At 39.3% G+C, this 20,845-nt stretch overlaps 2 protein-coding genes across 5 annotated transcripts in view; both read left to right on the forward strand.

The window, feature by feature from the left end:
- The window catches only part of AFG2A (AFG2 AAA ATPase homolog A), a 140,165-nt gene extending 135,772 nt beyond the window's left edge, over positions 1 to 4,393 (forward strand). Inside the window, exon 16 of the mRNA XM_070948626.1 lies at positions 3,245 to 4,393. Coding sequence (XP_070804727.1) covers positions 3,245 to 3,421 — 177 coding nt within the window. The 3' untranslated portion in view covers positions 3,422 to 4,393. The remainder of the gene's footprint in view (positions 1 to 3,244) is intronic.
- Positions 4,394 to 12,599: 8,206 nt separating this feature from the next.
- SPRY1 (sprouty RTK signaling antagonist 1) lies at positions 12,600 to 19,819 on the forward strand. 4 transcript variants are annotated; one of them, XM_070948236.1, is made up of 3 exons: positions 12,600 to 12,725; positions 13,373 to 14,195; positions 17,705 to 19,819. In XM_070948236.1, the coding sequence occupies exon 3, from the start codon at positions 17,760 to 17,762 to the stop codon at positions 18,720 to 18,722; it is 963 nt and encodes a 320-aa protein (XP_070804337.1). In that variant the 5' UTR covers positions 12,600 to 12,725; positions 13,373 to 14,195; positions 17,705 to 17,759; the 3' UTR covers positions 18,723 to 19,819. The 4 variants fall into 4 exon arrangements, with proteins under 4 accessions (XP_070804337.1, XP_070804340.1, XP_070804338.1 ...); XM_070948239.1 differs by lacking the exon at positions 13,373 to 14,195; XM_070948237.1 differs by lacking the exon at positions 12,600 to 12,725 and having other exon boundaries at positions 13,114 to 14,195.
- The last annotated feature ends 1,026 nt before the right edge of the window (positions 19,820 to 20,845 follow it).

A 20,845-nucleotide genomic window follows, 5' to 3' on the forward strand; every position in this document is an offset into this window, starting at 1 on the left:
CTTAATATTTTTATGCAAGTATTCCTTTTTGTCTTTGTGAGTTGGCCTTATTTATGATTTAAGCTGGCCCATGGGACTGGTTTAGTAGGAGTTGCACATCAGAAAGTTAGGGAAACGGAGTAAATGCTTTTTAAAAGATTTGACTCTTGGGGTTTCCTTTTTTTCTTTTTTTAAAATCCCTTTTAGGGATCCATTTTGGAAGCTTTTCAAAGTCCTGCATGCTGAGTGGGAAAGTTGGAGTTCCCACTCCCTAATCCTGCTTTAAGAAGTGCCTAGGAGGGTGCATACCACAGGCTAGCCCTGTGCTTGCAGGTAGTTGTCATCCAGGAAAGCTCCACGGTTTGCACTATTCACTATCCACCACAGGATGCCAATCTGCTCCAGGTCCCTAATCTCTTTCTCACATAGTCTCTTGTAACTATCTACAGGGAGGAGGGGATAAGTTTGAAAGAAAGGCATGGAAAAAGGAAGCACAATGTAAGACCAGCCTAGCAGGCTGCCAGTTCCCTGCACACACATTCAGCTCCAGCTGCAGCCAGACTAAATTCAATGGCTAACAGGTGTTCTTGGCAGACGATGCATTAACAAAGCTACTTAAAACAAAAATACCTAAGATTTTAACACAGAAGCTCATTGCTTTTCTTCTCTTTCTCAAGGTTCTTTAAAGTTTTTTTCCTGGTACTTCAGATGCACAAAAGCCGAAAGAGACTCAGCTTTTTGGAAGAAAGTAACTGCTGAAAATCACAAAGGGCCTGGCTCAGGTCCTTTGAATTGGCCATTCATTTTATCTTATTTATTGAATTAGCCCTTGGTCTATAAGCCTATGGTTTATGGAGTAAAATAAGCTATATCTGAGAAGGTTTTCATCTGGGAAATTACAACTGATTGAATCCTGCCTCTAACTATTAATTTTAGAATCTGAATGGTTAAAATCAACCAGAAGTCAAAATTGGTAGGAAGTCTCCTAGGACTAAGTAAAATAAATAGGCAACTCCTCATTGGTGTTTCTGACACCTCTGTTATATACTCATGACAATTGTGTTGTGACAAAAAATCTTTTAAAATATTCTATATATGAGTAGAATACCTATGGTTGAAGGAAGAACCACAAATTATGTGTGAGAATCCAATATAAGATTGATGTTTCTTTAATTTTCAGTTTGTAATTTTAAATAAATTTGTAAAAAAGTTTTTGTTTTCTACAGAGTATTGGTTTTTTTTTTTAAAAAATGAGTTTTTCTTTATACATTTATCAGCAGAGTTCAACATTGCACCAAAAGCTTCATAGCAAGGGGCATACTTCCCTTTCAGGAATACAGATTATGTCATGTGTTTTCAGGTTCCCTGTTACTGAGCAAAATATTTATACATGATATTACATAGTTCAGTCAAATAACCTCAAACCACTTCCGTAGGCTAGGTGATAATCCATATATGATACACAGTGATTATATATTTACTAATGCCTTTGAATTTATTAACTACCCAACTCCAATGAGCATAAAACATTAGACATTCACTATTAAAAAATCCACCCAATTTACAAACGATTGTGTCCATTTTTAAGACAGAATACATAGCAATCACATGTAATAGCGATACAGGTATTATCGATTGACCTAGATTTATATGGTTAGGAATTTGAGCATATAGGAAAAATATTTTACTCTTTAATTATGTGTGACTACATGCAGGATATGACTAACTAAATTTAAACTAAAATATTAATTCTTCCATCCTGCCCCATTACTTTGTGACTCTGGTTTAGAATGTTATCTTGAAATTTGCATTTAAACTCTTTCTGCCATACCTTAATTTGCTAACTAATGAATTACCATAGGATTTTTAGCAGAGCTTCACAAATATGATTTCAGATGCCATCTGTAATGATCTATTTTATTTATATTTAATTAATGTTTTCAATAATAAGATTTGTTTTAATTTAAAGTTTGAATTAGGCTGCTATTCTTGTTTTTATGCTATGTACCTGAGAGAGATGGTTCTGATGCAGAATGTGCCAAATGGGGAAAATGAGGACCCAGTTTGTGGGGGCAATAAGCTGACTTTCTATAAATATACAAAAGTAGGAAGGCTATTGCTTAACGCATTGTAAGCTGCCCTGAGTCTCCGGAGAAGGGCGGCATATAAATCAATTTTTTTTAAAAAAATGTACCAGAAAACTAGTATTTTTTTCAAGAAATTGTATTTGTTTTTTAAAAAAAAGAATTAAGGTGGCAGTGGTTCCCTTCCCTGATTTGACAAAATGTTACCTACAAGATAGCTGTGCACAATTTTTTCTCCTGTCTTCCCTCAGTGTTCTGCATTGGGCTGTAAAGAATTCAAATGCACAGCAACAGAGCACTGATCAGAACTAACAGAAATTATTAACAGAATATTGTACTAACAGAATATTGTAGTAACATGACAAAGACATCCACATTTTTCCCTTCTCAGAAGCCTTTACTAAACACATGCTAAATCCCCTAGAATGCTCCTAAATGATTTTGGCAGCCATTAGTCCGGCGTAGGCAATGTAACTCCTTTCAGCAAGTGAACAAACAAGGAACAAACATTGAATGGCTGACACAAATGCATTTCAGCTGGCATTTTCTTTTCCGCCCATAAGGGTGCAGTCAGTATCAATCACTGTTTTCTCTCCTACACTGAAATAATGATCACTCATTCCACCGATGTTTTTCACAGCAGTAATGTACCTTTGGAAGGAAGCTTTCATGAGGCTGCTTCCTGAACTTCCTAAAGTCACCTTGAAGATTCTAGCCTTTTCTCCATATTTTGTTCTTCTTCGATTTTTAATTATTTGACTCTTTGTTTAGTTAGTTGTTTATATTTCTTATTTCTTAACCATCTGTCTCATATTGTTTTGGAGTGTGAGAGTGTTACACAGGTAGATTTTAAACAAGAAAGTCACTATTACAAACTCGGTTAGTTTCATTTTTCACATTTCTTGAACATTTAGGATTGTGTGCTGCTCAGTTTTTTAACTGAGTATCTGACATATGTTTATTTTGGATACATAAAAGTTATGGTATATGATAGCAGAGTGCATTGTTGTTCTAATCATTTGTCGAATATTACTGCAGCTGGACACTTTCTACTAATGTTCAGCAAAAGTAGGCCAAAAGCTGGTCTTTTGTTGCATTTGTGACTTTCCTGCCTTTAATTCTCAGCAAATTATTCCAACAAAATTATTTTTTAAAAAGTAATTGGTGGTTTTCTTTTTCAGATAACTGCAGTTTGTAGAGAAGCTGCTCTCCTTGCACTTCAAGAAGATATTGAAGCCAAATATATCATGAAGGAGCATTTTCAACAAGCTTTGGTCGTTGTGACTCCTAGAATCCCAGATTCCCTACAGAAATTTTATGAAGAGTATCAGCAGCGGAGCGGATTGCATTTGCTGTGAGAAAGTGATTAACAAACATACAGTACGCAACTTCATTTCTAGAAAACAAGTATGGTTTTTTCAAAGAAATATGTTCTTTGAATTCAGATATTTAAAATTTTATTAATACTTTTTTGAATTAAAAACAACTAGTTTTTTAAATAAATACTAAAGGAGCTTTTGGAATAAAGAATGAAGTGTTTTGAATAAAAATAAACTTGAGAATTGTGTGAAAGCATGATTGAAACATCAAAAGCACACCGTAATAGTGCATCATCATGCCAAAAGAGGTGTGTGTACATGGAGTGGGGAGGAGTGGCTCAAAATCCTAGGCTTTCGCCTCTGATGACACCATAGTACTGGAACTTTGCCATAGCACAGGTGTCAAACTGGTGGCCCGTGGGCCAGATGCATCACGTGCAGGCCATGCCCACCCCAGCTCCGCTAAGGGGAAAAACATCGTGAAACATCATGTGACATTTGACTCCCGTGCCATTGCAGCACTCATTCATTTCCTCATCATCACTATCACTAACTAAAGGTTTCATATAATCTAAATTCCCTTACCTTTTTCAGAGCTGTCATGTACAGAGTACAAGTTGTTTTTTGGTGGTCCGTGAAATGCCTTTTCTCAAATTATATCAGTTTAAAAGTGGATTTTAACATTTCTATTATTCTCCAGTTTATAAAAATTGTTTTGGAGTTCTGTATAATTCTTTCTTCTTTTTCCCAGTATAAAAAATTTGGTATCAGTAATGAACTTATGGATCATACCTGATTTCAGATAATGTTTTAAAACCAGTTCAGAGAATTAGTTTTAAATGGCTTTCTAAACCATTTGTGTAATGTCCCTCTAATTTTTTCTGCCTTTCTAGTTCTTTCATAAGTTATTACTGTATAAGATGGCTCAACACATTGATTAAAAAACTATTTGGAAAACATTGAATATCAATCTACCATACTGGAGATGGGGTAGATAAAATCTTTGTTAATCTGTGGAACAATATAGACATAGTCCATTTTAAGACTATTCAACTGTATTAGGGATAGCAAAAACGTATGCCAAATAAAGTTGTTCATTTTTAGATGTGCATCTTGCTTCATGTCTACAGCTATTTAGTAAATGAACAGGATTCCCATGATAGTTAACTTTTCATCAAATAATTCTAAAAAATTAATTAACTTTTGCAGAAGCTATGATAATCTGCCTTCTTGAAAGGTTTTTTTTTTCCAGATTCTTGGTAGTATTTTAAAAATAATGCTTACTGCTGTTTTCACAATTATACTACTTAGCCCAAAATTTCCAGATCCCTTTTCTAGATACCCTTTTAAATATAAAAGAGATCCAATTTGGTCTGGTGATTAAAGCATCAGCCTAGAAACTAAGTGATTGTGAGTTCTAGTTCTGCCTTAGGTATGAAAGTCAACTGAGTAACTTTGGGCCAGTCAGTCTTTTAACCCAACTCACCTTTCAGGGTTATTGTTATGGGGAAAATAGGAAGGAGAAGCAATATTAGTTATATTAGCTGCTTTGAGTTATTTATCAAAATAAAGGTGGGATATAAATAAAATAATAAATAAGTTTTATAGTTTATGTAAACTATCCAGACTTCTACCAGTGAGACAAATTTCCTATCTTGATTTCATCAAGAAAAAAAGCCCTGCAAAATTCAATTTTTGTAACTTTTTCTATTTTTTAAGTTTAAAACTGCCAAATGAATACAATACTTTGTTCATAAAAGACTTTCAAATCATCCTATGCAGTTGCCTGCAGATTTTCATATATGTTAATTTTATACATATGCAAGTTGTTAGCTTCTGTTTCAGGAATATATTGAAACATACAGTTTGATTGGGTATACTTCAAGTTTTGTATACAACTGAACGTGCAACTGAATCTCCATATTTAAGTTCAGTTTGCATTTAAGATGTAAACAAGATTAAGTAGTTCTAGAAAACTTCATTTTTCTTCATAAAGTTTTGTATGCCTGCTTAATATTGCTTAACTGGGATAATTTGCATTTAAATAGCGTTGCAATATTGGAACCAGTCTAGTTAGCACAGACTGATTCTGTTTGAGGCTTTATATGTGGTTTTTGTAAAAAAAAAAATGTTTTTGGTAAGGTAAAAAATATAGTAGTAACTGGTTAGGCATTTAACTACAAAGGAGTGTTTTATTTGCCCGAGAGATTAATAGTAAGCCAGAATCAGCTGGTAGTGCCAAGTGCCTTGATAACACAATTGACCACAGAATGCTTTGTTAGATTTTTCCCCCCTCCTCTCCTCTTTTCCCAGAGAAAACTGGGAGACAATGCAATTGCTGACTTAGTAGCAATGATTTTTAAGCAATTAATTATGATAAACAGTAGAGAAAATAAACATCTAGAACACAAGCATAGATAACACAAAAATAGCAAAGAAAAGGGAGTAAAGGGTATTCAGGAGAACCTTTAATCAGAAACCAAACAATATTTAATATATCCTACTTACATCCTATTTTCCAAGATGTAACCTACCCATTCTTTACAACAAATCAGTACAGTAATAGACAAAATGTTGTAATATTAAACTTTGCATTAGCCCATAGCCCAGAACTCTAAATACTTTGATGCAACACATTGATTCCACTTTGTTGTCAGTTATTTTCTTCTGAAAAGGGTAGTTTAACATGGTAGTCTCACTAGGAGCTTTGGGCTGGCCACTTAACCAACAATAAATTGATTTGATGTTTAAGAAATAATAAATAGCTTAATGGTGTAGAAATGTCATTCCAATCTAAGATGTCAACCATTTTATTATCCCAACAGTTTTTGGAATTTCTGCTAAGTGAGGGAAACATAAAAAGTTTTAATAAAGTATAAAATAAGTGTCTTATCTTGCCTATACCACCCAATACCAAAATTTGGGAGACCAGTAATACTTTCTGTTGTCCTTGGATGGCTGCCTTTGAACTGGCAGGCTCTTGGCTGGATGGCATAAGACTGAATGAAGAGAGTGGTCTTAGTTGGTGCACTACTTGGGCTTCAGTGAGAATCAGGTGAGGGAGGAGCAATTGTCTCTGATCTGCCTCTGATTTGGGAAGTGTGGTTTCCTAGCAGTCACAGTCTGGTGAGAGTAGGAGGAGTTGGATAGGTGTGAGTGTATGAGTGGAAGTTGCAGGAGGGAAGGCAACTGGATCAATAGGATCTGCTGAGTGCTACAGACAGAATCAGTGCAATAGCCTAAGGCAGGGGTGTCAAACTCGATTTCATTGAAAGCCACATCAGGGTTGTGTTTGACCTCGGGGGAGGCGGGTGTGTGTGGCCAGGGTGGGCGCGGCCAGCTCGACATCACTCATGTCGGGGACATCTATGGTGGCCCAGGCGGGGCTGGGGGATCCATTGTCTCCAGCGAAGGAAGTCGAGATCAGGGAGAATACCAAACCCTTGTCATCCTGAGGAGGTTCGCCATCCCTCTCAGGCCATACAGAGAACCCCTGGATGGCGGCGCAGGCTATCCAGAGGCCTAGGCAGTGGAGAGCAAATAAGTTTGTTTTGCTAGCACTCTGCCAGCAAAAACAGAGCTTAGGAGGGGCGCTCCATTTTCAGGTGCAACAGCCTCTTGTAGCATTCTGCCAGCAAAAAAGGCTGCCGCCAGGTTGTATATCAGCACTCGGTTAGCCTGGGCCAGGCTGAGGCACTGTGGGCTGGTCTTTTGTTGTTTCCAGGGCAGCCCCGTGGGCCAGATATAAGCACCCTGTGGATAGGATCTGGCCCCTGGGCCTTGAGTTTGACACCTGGCCTAAGGACTCACCAATCCTGGAGAAGGCTATGCAGAGTTGAAGCAATAGCGAATGAGAGGGATGGAAGACAGAAAGGAACCATTAATGGATGGATAGATGGATAGAGGGGTGTATATGGGAAGATGATGGGGTACATTTGATGCTGCTGTGTGGTCATAGTGCTATCTTCTGGCCTTTTGTGTTCTACCTCATACCCTGGTCGCTGATGTTTGAAGGCCCAGGCTTCTCTCTGCTGCTATTGAATGCCAGGTCTACCAGCAATGCCTCCCTCATCTATAATTTGGTTATGGATGAAAGGGCAGAGTTGACATGGATTATTGAGGCTTGGACAGGTGCAAAGTAGTGGTTGCTGTCTCAGAAAAGTGCCTATCTGGTTTTTGGGTATAGAATTAGCTGAGGCCCTGGGACTGGGGTGGATCTGATCATTCAGGATTCTGGTAGCATTTAGAAATGCTGTCCCAGTTGGCTGGATGTAACTTCCTGTTTGTTAAGTTGTGCTTTAGAAGTCAGAAGGGTTTGTTGCTTCTGTACCAGCCATCCTGCTGCATAGCAACCTTCCTGCCTAAATTCCTTGATTCTGTGGCCAAGGTAGCAATGGGATTTTCTCAGACTTATGAACTTAGGAGACTTTAACGTGTCTTCTGTGAAGACAGAGTCAGAAACAGCTTGGGAACTCATGGCCACCAAGGTAGGCCTGACACTGGTAATCAAGGGCATGACACATAGAAGTGCCTAACACCCAAACACCCTGAGTAAAGCTTTAGTCTTTACTCTTTAGCTGTTTCCAGAAAGCAGAAATACAATAATTCAAAATAATTCAGAACCAAATTTTCATTCAGACTTTGGATAATCTGATAACAAACTTCAGGTAAAAAAATGTTTGTTTCTTTTCTTTACCTGGTAGAGGAAAGAGGAAAAAAAATGGGATAAGATTCTTTAGCATGAAGATTGGTGATAGATCAAATGTGATCTATTATATTCAGCAAGAGAGACTTCCAAAATGATTGACAGGAGCTGGACATGGCAGACTTGAACATGGTTAAGTTGTTCTTTCTATAAGATGAGGAAGAGAAGTTTGTAAGGGCATCAATACAAATATTCCTTCAGCCATTTCCTTGCTAAAATTTCACACCTGGTCACACAAATGGGGAGCTGAAAGAAGATGTTTAACTTTAGATCATGACACTAACAATGTGTCCTACCCAGACATGATTTTCCAAACTCTTTACTATTTTTTGCAGACTTTTTGTATGTTGCTTTTTTAACCTTTTACAGGCTTTATTATTTATGCTGTTTTGATATATTGTCCCTTTTTAATTTCTTTTAGCTCTTCTTTTTTCCTAGACTATTTCGAGAATTGTTATTACAAGCTATATAAATAAATACAAAGCAATCTCATTCAAAATAGCCATCACAAAACTTGTTTGTTTAGCATATGAATTTGGGGGGAATTTGGTTGACAGACTAGACTTTAAGGGTGCCATACAATGTTAATAATAGCTTAATAAAATTTAATTGGAGATTTTACTTTTTAAAACACTTTCTATTTTGGATTGAAGAGCAAGCATAAATGCAACAAATACGTGCATCAATCCTTTGAAAAAGAAACACATGTAAATGTGTAATCTACAAATGCAGATTATAAGCAAATACTACAAATGTAGCATTAAATATTATTTTATTCCAGATTTATTAAAAAATACTACTAGACCTGTCTCTGTATCAGAATTAAAATTGCAAAATTGTGGAGCACCACAAATATTACTCCTGCACATATGCATATAATGATATTGGTGAAGAGTATCATCTATCCTTTATGAACTCATTGAATGAATTTAGTACTGAAGAAAGTTAGCACCCACCCCCTCTCCTAGAAAAATGAAATATTTTAGGAAATATTAGAAAGGCAGAATATTATATTTCTCTGGATGAGAAAAGGAGAAACATATTTTAAAGACAAAGCAGCTCCCTGCACCCCCCCCCCTTCAGCTCCAGGGTGATGGGATTAAGACATGGCCCTCAGGACATGATAGGATTAGCCCTCTACCCATCTAGCAACAGAACTCACCACATGGCACCTGGGGAGATTGCATCACTCAGCAAGATTCAACCAAGCATGGGACTCAAGACAAACTACAAAGTTACCCCTGCATGGCCCCATGAAAGTCTGACAACCAATCAGAATACATTTCTTACACAGGAACAGGAAGCTCCAAGGCGGGGCCCAAGAGAGGGTATAAATCTGTCTCTCCCATGTACTCATTTTTGTCCAGGATTTCAAACCATGTGGTCCTGTCCACCATTAAACCATCTTTCCAAATAGCCAACATGTTTCCAGTGTCTTTCCCCCCACTTGGAACTGAACCCAGATGGACATTTCATCCAACAATTTGGCACCCCAGATGGGACTCCAAGCTAACCTGACCTAATGGACCTTGCCTAGGTAAGCCTCCCTTGTTGGCACAGACCCATTGAGTCTGTGGGTGAGTTTTCCTGGAGCTTGGCCATTTGGAACAAAGGTTTTAAAAGGGTTTTGAGTGTTGGGCTCAAAGGCTGCTTGGAAAGAAGACGAGTACCTCTAAATTTTAATTTTTAGTCCAGAAAAGCATGAGAAGTGTGTGTATGCCTGTGTGTGTGAGAATGAGGGGATCCTTTTCCCAATCACAGCTGGATCTTGCTTCCTCTGTGTTGTACCAAGAGAGCCTGGAAAGTATATGAGGTCAGGACAGAGCACAGGACCTGTTAGGGAAAGGAGAAAGAGTGTGTGGAAATGGAATGGAATAGTGAATGAGAGAGTTAAAGTTGGACAACCAGCGGGGAAGTCACTGAACAAAAGCCCTGTGAGAGGAAAGGGCTCTTACCTCTGGAAGCAAGTAGAGGTCCTTTCAGGCTCTCCCGAGTCCGAAAACTGTGAGCGAGAGAAAAGCTGGTGACAGGAGGTGTCACTGTGGGGGCAGTGCAGTCCTTCCAGACACCTTTTTTGGTCTGAGAACTGCTAGGCAGGAGAATTCCTACAGGAAGTGTCTGATAGGGAACCAGAGTCCTCCCAGATCTCTTTTTTTGATCTGAAAATTACTGGAGGGGCGGTTGTCTCAGTAGGAGACTCAGTTCGCTGGCACCTGGCAGAGCCAAATTGAATTCCTACATCGGAGGGGAAACATGGGATGCTCTAGCTTGAGGGTCATAGTAGGCTCCCCAATGAAAGACTTGTTTGATGCCTGGGATGAAAAGAGGCAGTTACCTGTCCAGGTGGGCATGACAAAAGAAAAAAGAAAAAGGATGTGTAACAAGTGGGCTTTGCTCAGGGATGAAGCTGGAAAACCAATTTGGCTAAATAGAAAGAAAAGGAAAGAGAAATATATAAATAGGAATGTTGGGGCTTTTGTTTGTCTTCCTCTCTGTCTTCCATGCAACCATATGATATGTTTGTTAAGATTTGTCCTTTCCTAATTTAACTGAGATTTATGGTGGGAATGAGCAGCCTGAGAGTTCTGTTTTCCTCTCTTTTTCCTCTTTGTGTGTGTGTGTGTGTGTGTGTGTGTGTGTGTGTGTGTGTGTGTATGTCTAAGTCTTTGTGTGCCCTCGAGGTAATTGCAACTGTTAAATGTTTCTGATCCCTAGAAATATGAATCTTAAATTATTAGAAAAGAGTTAAAAGCACTGAAAAGAAAGAAAAAGCCTTCATTCTGTTTTGTCTGGCCAGCAGAACAGGGTAAAGAGAACTTTTTTTTCCCTTTCCTCTCTGTACTTTTAAGAAAAGTCCAAGTTTAAGAGGGAATGTTTTAAGTTCACTTACAGGAAAAGTTTCTGCATTTACTGTGTGTTTAAATGATTTCATTGGTCCATCCTTTTCCTGAAGCATGTGAATCCAGTTTTTCTTCCTCATCTGTGATGTCTCCATTTTGTTATAATTACTTTAACTGTTTAATAACTGTAGTACTGATGTTTCCCCCCCCCTCAAACTCTGCCTGCAAGCTATCTACCGCCCAGTCTACCCCCCATCTCTAATTCTCCTACATGCCTTTCCTCACCCACAAAGGGGGGAGGGCCCCCTGTTCTCATGTCTTTCAGCCTTGCAGAGACAACTCTGCAACCTGTGGAAGTACAACACACAAATCCAGATGCTGCCTCCAGAGACCTTCCATTTATTTGAGCCAGAGAATTGGGTTTGGGTAGGGGTCCAGCCTCCACTAGAAAGTCATCACAGCAACCAGTGTGAAGCAGACTTTCCCAAGCGTGACTGACCACCCTTATCACCAAGCCAAACCTAATGCCACCCAGCAGGCATGAAAGAGAGGACTCTGAGATTGACCAGTAAAGACTAAAGGCTGTTTTCAATCCCCAAAAGACAGCTGTAAAGACTATGGAAGGAGGGTGAAAATTCATTGTAAGGTTTTTCTGTGCTTCATTCATAATCAGTTAAATGGATTCTTGGAGAGATTGCATTTGGGATTTGTGCTTGCTTGAAACCTGACTGTAAGCTCACAAAGTGATATCTAACATCTGAAAATGATTGGCATAGAAAATTGGATACTGTAAATTTCCTTCCAGAACTTTTCCCCTGGCTGCTAGACTTTCATGGTTGAAAGCTCTCCTTTTGGGAGCCACTGAAGGAATCTTTCCTCTGCTGCCTCTAGCAATGCCTTCTCCTTTGCATCAGAAAAATTAAAAGCACCCATCAAATCTCCCTGATCAGATCAATTCCTAATCTTGGGCCAGAAAAAGTGTTCAACCCACACTTTTATGGCCCAAAGGTGGGGATTGAAGAAAGTTACCACCCACCCTCCTAGAAGAATGGAAGCTCCAAGGCGGGGCCCAAGAGTGGGTATAAATGTCTCTCTCCCTCTCTCTCTCCCATGTACTCATTTTTGCCCAGGACCTCAAACCATGTGGTCCTGCCCACCATTAAACTATCTTTCCAAATAGCCTTCATGTTTCCAGTGTCTTTCTCCTCACTTGGAACTGAACCCAGATGGACATTTCTTCCAACAGTACAACCGCAATTTGTATGTCTAAGAATACACAAAGTCATTACAAGCATAAAATAGTCATAAAGATTATATTCTCGGAGAGGTATTTTAAAAAATTCTGTTCCAGATTATTACTCATAATACTTGTGTTTGCAAATAATCCAAGGTAAAGCAACATCACTTCCTGTATTATTTTTTTGACGTGAAGGGAAAACATGAAGGTTGGTAAACAATCATTATAACTGGGAAGCTCAAAGACATGAATGAGTAAGAAGAAACAGTGTAGCTGCGGGGAAGAAACTCCACTCCGGGTTTTTCTGGTCGCTTTCTGAGTGACAGATTGACATCACTGGAGGCGTGAGGAAGGGTTGAGGTGGGGGCTCTGTGCTGAAATGCTGCCGTGCGGAGTTTAGCTCATTCTGAAACAGCTACGCTCGCGCACAAAAGAGCCTGCAAAGTGATAGCTGCAGCGGGCAAAGTCAAGCAACTGCCGTCTCTTCGAGCAGGCGACTTGGATTTAATTCTATTCCCGTGGGATTTAATTTAAGGGAACGGCTTCCAACCTTTGCATTTGGTAATCATGATCTGGAGGTTTTTGCAAGGCTTTCGGAAGTAACTCAGGTGTTTGTGTGTGTGTGTGTGTGAGAGCGAGAGAGAGAGAGAGAGAGTCATTAAATGCGCGCGTCTGTAAGTGGGTGCAACCAACTTCTGCTTAAACGCTGCCGGCCGTTTAAAATAAATTGATACCAGTATTTACCAGTATTGGCATTCGTGAGTTTTTGATGGTTTAACGATCTGCAAAACTACCCTTAATAAGTAAAGCAGCTAAGTTGTTTCAAATTCAGGGACTCTTTGGGGAGGGGGGATTTAAGAATGCCAAAAAAAAAAAAAAGGCAACTCGCCATTTGTTGTCCCTCCGCGAAATCCTTTTGCAACCTTTGTACCTTTTCGGGTTACACGGGTGTTCAACTCAAACATCCAACTACGTGCGTACGTGTGTGCGCGTGTGTGCACGTGAGAGAAGAGGTATAGTGACTCTAGAGCTACTCCTCCCTCTCTCCCCCTCCCCGTGAAATTGGTGGTGCAATCATCCTGTCAACCAAGCTGCGCCAAGAAGCACATGGTAGCTTTGCTTCTTGCCTCTTCTGTTATGCCCGCGAGGATGTCTTGCGCCTCCTGGTTGCATTTTTTATTGATGTTGGATTTCCTCCCCTCCCCCAGGCATTTCCCTTGCACTTTGCCTCGCTTAAGGTTGGAGCGGAAAGCTGCGGGCCAAGGACCATGTGGTGAAAAGAAGGTTGGAGTCGAGGAAGTGGTTGGACTTATCTGCTACACGCGCGCCTGACTGGGAGGGGAAAATCTGCGCCTCCAAAGGGGGAGAAAAAAAAAAAAAAAGAAAGAAAAAGCTCCAACTTGGCGGAAGACAGGAGGGAGAATCGAGCGTGCCGCAGCAAGCTTGGTTCACGAAAAGGCGGCTACTCCTTTCTGGGTTTTTTTTTCCCCCCCTCTTCCCTTCCTCCCCCCCCCTCCGAAGTCGTTCGCCGTTTAGGAGCGACCCTCTCTGGGGCTGTTGTGGATGCGGCGTGTGATGGAAAAGCCGTAGCTCGAATTTGCAAAACCAGTTCGGCCTCTTCTCCTACCGACTACCGAAGAAACCTCGTTGGGATTTGCTCTTGGGAGAGAATTTCCCGAGTAACTAGTTGCAGGGCAGGGGCGCGCAGTGTAAGCAGACACCCCTTTGAATGTTGGTGTTCGGAAGGCGAGCTGTTTGGAGGGGCGAACGAGTCGGGGTGCCTTTCGTTCGAGGACCAGGATTTTGCGAGCGCTCGGCGCGAGTCGACAGAAGGCGAAGGGAAACAAACTTGGCCTCTCGGATCCGACGACAGCTGGAGAGCAAAGGTTGGGGACGGGGGGGGAACCGAGAAGGTTTTCGCCCTCTGGAATGAGTTTTCCTGCGCTTTAAGACTTCTCGGATCCTCGCACGCTACCTTATGGATCTAACTTAGCAGGGAGGTGCCTTCACGCGGATTTGCCATTCAAAAACGTAAGTTTGTGCCCGTCCCCTTTCTTGTCCTAACTTGGCTTGCAAAATGGATTCTCGCTGCCTTTTTTTGCACGTGTGGCGCTCAAGTATTTAGCAGGTGCCCTGGCATTTCCCTTTCCTAGCAGAGGAGTTTTCTGTGGGCCCAGCTTGAAGGGGGCGGGGGGGGGGAGAGCCGAGGGTGGCGCTGCGGTCGCTGGAGGGCTCGTTTGGATAGATTTCCTTGGCTTAAAAAGAGGCGGCTTCGATTGTCTTCCAGCCCAGATTTGCTGGGCTCTGAACTTGTGGCTTCGGACAAGGCATTTAGGCTTGCATGTTGTTGTAAGTGGGGGCGGCTGGATCGAAGGGTTAAGACCTGCCGACCTTTGCTGCCAACTGCTTCGGTGGAGAAGTATGCCCTTTTTCGACCGTTTAGAGATGTTTGGTGCCAATGCCTGGTCTTTAAGCCTCTGCTCTGATGTCCTTTGATAGCATTTGGCACAGGTGACACTGGAAGGAAATCATTTTGGATTGTTTTTCCCAGACAAGATGAGGCCGGAATAAGTGACCAGGTTGGGTCTTACTTTTACTATTACTGTTGTATTGCATGCGTGCACATATGTTTCTGGAAAGGGTTCTGCCCACCCCTGTCAGAGTTCCCTTGTTTATTCTCAAGAGTAGAGATACGGTTCAGAGAAGGGAGCATAACAATTGTGTATCTGTTTTGGCCACATACTGTAGGGGTAAAAGAGATATTTTTAAAAAAGTGATTGGATTATTTTTTTTAATCACACGAATTAGAGCTCTACTCTGCTATATGCAGTTCTTCTGATGTAAAGTGTGTGGAGGACAGGTGGATGTCATAATAATCCCTACTAATTCTGTGGATTTTATGCCAAGAGCAGGGTCAAGTTTTTGCTTCAAATGGTTTACTAAGTAATCCCCAACACTGTTTTTTTCCCCTAAGAACGCAGATCTTAAAAATATGTCTTGCGTGTGCATGAACTATGTGTAGTCAATAGTGGAGGGATTTTCCCTTGCAATATGGGCGAGATTCTAGTGGGTCACTGAAGAGGCATGGAGGCTACAAGGAGGAAATGGTGTTTCAGGCAGAGATAAAAAGGCTTCCCCGCCCTCCCCCACCTTCTTAGAAATCATTGAAGGGAAAAGGGAGGGGGGAATCCCTGCATGCTCAAACTAGCACACACAAATCTTCCATATTTGCCTTGAAAGGTAGGGGAGGCTGTGCAGCTTTAAGCATTGGAAAGTCCGCCCCCCTGAGGTAATAGTAACCTTAGCCGATTCCCCTCCTCCTCTGCAAATGGGGGTGAAAAAAATCCCTTGTTTTCATTCATAACTTTTTCTTCTTCCATCCCAGCTCTGCATTCACTGCTGCCTCTTGAGCTCAGATTGCATGTGGGCAGTGCAACCACTGCCTCACCAGTCTGCTGCTTCTCTGTTTCTCTCAAGTCCACGCAAAGCAGATTTTTGTAGAGCTTGTTCACCTTCCTACCATTTTGAAGGCTAGTAATGAACTAAATCAAGAATCATGTCAGGCTTTGTCCCACAAAACACGGGGATCCTTAAGATTTGAAATCATTAAGACTTAAAACTAAATAACCCCCACCCCCTGATTTTTAGTATTAGTTGTATGCTTATTGTTTAATAGAAAAGCAGTTGTCTGTTTTTTAAAGACTTAATCAGGCTATAGCATTCAAAACATTTTCGAAAATAAGTACTTTGCTCCAAATAATTTACTTCCAAATAAACTCCACTTTTTAAAGAAGGAACACAATTTCATTCCATCTTGCTGTTTCTTGGGCAAACTTAAGACTTTTGAATGCCACAACTGTAGAAAAAATAATCTAATTTCCAGACTTTTCTTATCCCGGTAGCATTTTTTTGATAATTTCTAGAATTTTATGGAAATTTTATTTTGTGGATTATATTTGTATTTTGGCCTTTGGTATGTGTGTGGGTGTATAACAATGTGTTTCCGTAAGTATGTGGAGAGTAGAGTAGCATTTTTGCTAGAAATCAGTTACTTAATTTGTATAATTACTAAATGGTAAGCTTCCGTTTATAATTATACTACCACAGTTTCAAATGCTGTAGCCCAATTTCTGACTTCTGTTTGGCCTTTCAAAGCAGCTCACAACATGATGTATAAGATGCATACAACTTAAATGATTTTTTAAAAATAATGTAGCCTATGTTAAAGCAAAATATGTGACTTGCTATATTTAGTTCCAATTTTTTTCTCAGCTGTAAACTTTTAGCTTTTTTGTACTGAGGTTTGATGAAGAATCTTTGCACACTGAAAGTTTGTGAAATTTTGGCCATATTGGTCAAGTGCTGTGCAACATTATCATTTATTTTACACTTATTAACTCAGGTGAGAAATTATGGGGATATTTTTCCAAATCATGTGCTGTATCCCATTCAAAATTATCATTGTCAGAAATTATTGTTTCTCTTTATATAGAGCACTTTCCATAAAAACCTGTGTTAATTATTGTCACAGTAATCTCAAGAAAGCAAATATGAATTCAAATTTCCCTTTCACCTTTCTTTTAATATTCAAATCTTGTCTGCTGTATGCTTTTTTCATGACATATCACGCTCAGGACTTTTTTTTTTTCCCCTAGTGTCTTGTTTATCCAAAGAAATGCACGTACATTTGCAAAGATCTGATAAATGTATTGGGTTATTTGCTTATCTTCTCCTGGTATCCTTTCCTTCCTCTACCTCCTTTCACACCCTGCATTAGGTGCATGGGCACTTGGAAAGATGTTGTGTAACAGGATGTGTTTACATCTGGTGTTTTGCTCTAACAAGCACTAGACCTTGAATGTATGTATGTGTATACATTATATAAATGCACACTACTCAGAAATGATTCACATACTTTTCCCATTGGTAATTGGCTTGAGGCATCATGGAATTACAACTAAAAATACTGCTATGCTGACAATGTTTAAAATAAAGAATGGTCTTAGAATGCAGCTTTGACAAGTAAAACTGACTACCAAAAATCCAATTAAGAATTTGCATGTCTCCTTTTGTTTAGAATTTGAATGTCTTCTATCAGTCTTCCATCTGATAGAAACCTGGTGTGGCTTTGCATGTTTTATGTTGCAATTTGCTGATAATTGGTGGCATGGAGCAGAAGTAATTATACTACTTTTGCGATAGCATGTGAGGCAGTAAAGAATTGACTTTTGACCAAATGCAATGGAAACCATAATATATATGTATAGTGTCATAATATTATACTTAAAAAGGAAATGACATTACAGTTTACTAAAAAGCAAAATGCTTGTTTTTTAACCACAAGAAGACTTTCAATATATTTTGTTTATGTTGTCATCTAAATTGGTATACACTTTGGTGTGTCTAACTCAGGGTAATTCCCCATCTGTCGCTATTATGATATTGGGGCAATATTGTGGCTTGTTGTAAAATGTTTCATTTCTTTTTCCCAAAACTTCTGTGAACTTATCCCTCTTTCCAATTTTCTCCCTTTCTTTTAGGATTTCAGATGCATGCCCAGTTCCTGGTGAATGCCAGAATTAGAGACCACTACCGATGGAGTCCACAGGACAGCATGGAAACAGCAGTTCGTTAGTTGTCCATCAGCAGCTTTTTCTGGACAATCGGCAAAGGTTGGACTATGAAAGAGATATTCAGCCAACTGCCATTTTGTCACTGGACCAGATCAAGACTCTCAGGGGCAGCAATGAATACACTGAAGGTCCATCTGTGGTGAAAAAGTCTGCTCCCCGGACAGCTCCAAGACAAGAAAAACATGAAAGGACTCATGAAATCTTACCAATAAATGTGAATAATAATTATGAGCCCAGACCCAACTATCCTGGACATGTGCTACATCAACACAACTCAAGGGTTCCTGTTTTGAGCAGATCTACAAGCACTGGAAGTGCAGCTAGTTCTGGAAGCAACAGCAGTGCTTCTTCAGAGCAGGGCCTTCTATTAAGATCACCACCATCAAGGCTGGGCCCGGGTCAGAGATTTGAAAGGCCAATCAGGACGCAACCCAAACCATCATCTTTGATTGTAGATGACCTGAAGAGTCCTTTGAAAGAGGATTCTACTCAACATAAGTTCATATGTGAACAGTGTGGGAAGTGCAAATGTGGAGAATGCACAGCACCCAGGGCCTTGCCTTCTTGCTTGGCCTGCAACAGACAGTGCTTGTGCTCAGCAGAAAGCATGGTGGAATATAGCACCTGTATGTGTCTGGTCAAAGGAACCTTCTATCACTGTTCCAATGATGATGAAGGGGATTCATATGCGGATAATCCATGTTCATGCTCCCAGTCACATTGCTTGTCACGGTACCTGTGTATGGGGGCCATGGCTTTGTTTCTGCCTTGCCTGCTCTGTTACCCTCCTGCAAAAGGATGCCTAAAACTGTGCCGTGGGTGTTATGATTGGATGAATCGTCCAGGATGCCGATGCAAAAACTCCAATACAGTTTATTGTAAGCTGGAAAGTTGTCCATCAAGGGGTCAAGGCAAGCCTTCCTGATTTCTGGAGGGAAAGATTCAGTTCCTCAGACACCATCTTTCAGATAGTGGCTGACTTTTCTGTCTTCATACCCCTTTTTTCTTTCATGCCCAAGATCTTCTCTCACTTCTATTGCTTATCTCAATGAAGGGCAAATCTGAATGCATTGGTCTTTGGTAAGTGTGGCTCATGTGCTGGTGTCTTTTTTCATCTTGGCAGGTCATCTCAGGACTCTGAGTAATAGACTCCTGAAAATAGTAATGAGGGTACTGGGTTTTTTCTGAAGTCCTTTATTCTGCAAACAACTTTCCAAAGATGCTGTTTTGTTTTGTTCCATTTTTAACTACCTTTAATGACATTCAAGTGTTTTTTTTTTCAACTCTTCCCATTCCTCCTTTTTAAAAAAGGCTGCACAATCCAGTTATTTCCCTTAAACAAAGTGGAAAGGAAAGGAAAGAAATATGGGTTGAAATTTAGCAAACCTGTCTTCTCCCCCCACTTTTTTTTTAAATTAACCACTTGCATTTTGCTTGTTCCTTGGCCACTATTTTTGTCAGTCCAGATTTTAAACATTTACCCTCATTGCCCCTATTACTGGTTTCTTCATAAGCTTCTATTGTTTTCAGATATAGATATAGCTTGCTCTTTATATATATATATATATATATTTACATACATATATATACAAGCCCTATCTGTCACTTTTATTTTGATACTAAAGTTGGTTTCTCCACCTCTGAATAATACAGGTAGTAATACAATTTAAATTGTATAAGCTGCCTTTGATTTCTTAACACTTCTATTTCTGTGGTTTAAAAAGTTTAACTCATCCTCAGCTCAGTAACTCTCCTTTCTCTTTATTGCCTTAGCCACATATTGTGGTGCTTTTTGTATATTTTATGTAAAATCACAAAGTTGAATTCTGACTATTTTTAAGACAAAGGTCTGTTAAAACTTTTTTATTGTAAAGAATATTTATTATGTAAATCTCTATTATTTTATGATATTTATTATAAAAAACTGTTCCAAAAATGTATTCCTGTCTGAATATTACAAAATATCAACATTTAATGAAAATAAGGGTGACACAAGGATGTATGTTAAACTATAATGCAGAAAATATAATAATTAAAATGTCTTGGGTTCTTTATTTGTTAATAAAACTGTTTGTTCTTAGCAGTATTAGAAGAAAGACTGTATAGTCCTTTACCACTTTTCTTGGAGATAGGCCCACTGTACTCAGTGGGACTTCACTTCTGAATAGGCTTGTATAGGATTTCACTGTAAGACCACTGCCACTTATTTCTTTTCTGAAGTTTTCATGACTGTGAAATCATTTTTTAAAAAATAATAATCAGATTTTTTCTCTGAAGTGTTTTTCAGCATTGATGTATCTTGCTCATTTGAAAACATACACACCTCAAGCTATATTTGTGCAACTATAGAGTTTTTCATAGACTATACATTGATTTTCATTCTTTTTTGTTTTTGAGAAGATAATTTTTCTAAGGTGTGAAAATGAGATACCAAACATTAATAAAAGTTTGGGAAAGAAAAATGAGAATTCCTAAGTACCTCATTTTTCAAATTATGTTCATGGTTTTTCCTCAAAAGATTAAATCTGTTTCCAGAATTAAGAATAAATGATTATTGTGGACCTATTTGGTGCATACTATATTAATAAAATATATTTAATTGAATTGATACCACTGAACCTGTTAGCTGATGTTCTTCACACCGGTTGTCCTGCATCTAAGCTGCTTACAAGGCATTTTAAAAATAACATTACCATAATGAAAGTGCTTGCTTTCTTTAAAATAACCAAGCATGCCTGTCCATATTTAGAAATCCTGTGTGTTATTTAACTACACTATGCGTGGTATAATTCAACCAGCTTAATAAAACACATTTATTTTAAAACTTCTAAATAAAAAACAAAGGCAATAATATAGTGAGCTTTGAAGCTTTCAGGTGAATCTAGTTTTTAAACTGGCTCATTATGGTTCTCTTCTAGCTTCCTAATGATTACACAGAGATTTAATAAGAATTAGCGTAACCATTTCTCTCTTAGTGGTGTTCTGAGCCCTTTGCCACAATTATGCATAAGGACATAGCATTCACTTGTATCATCTGGGACTAGTGAT

Source organism: Pituophis catenifer, unplaced genomic scaffold (assembly GCF_029215685.1).
Source record: "Pituophis catenifer annectens isolate HBS135680 unplaced genomic scaffold, rPitCat1.0.hap2 SCAF_8, whole genome shotgun sequence".
Taxonomy (NCBI): domain Eukaryota; kingdom Metazoa; phylum Chordata; class Lepidosauria; order Squamata; family Colubridae; genus Pituophis; species Pituophis catenifer.

What these genes read in the sequence shown, in the direction of transcription:
- SPRY1 (XM_070948236.1), top strand. Translation starts at nt 17,760, where the DNA reads ATGGAGTCCACAGGACAGCATGGAAACAGCAGTTCGTTAGTTGTCCAT.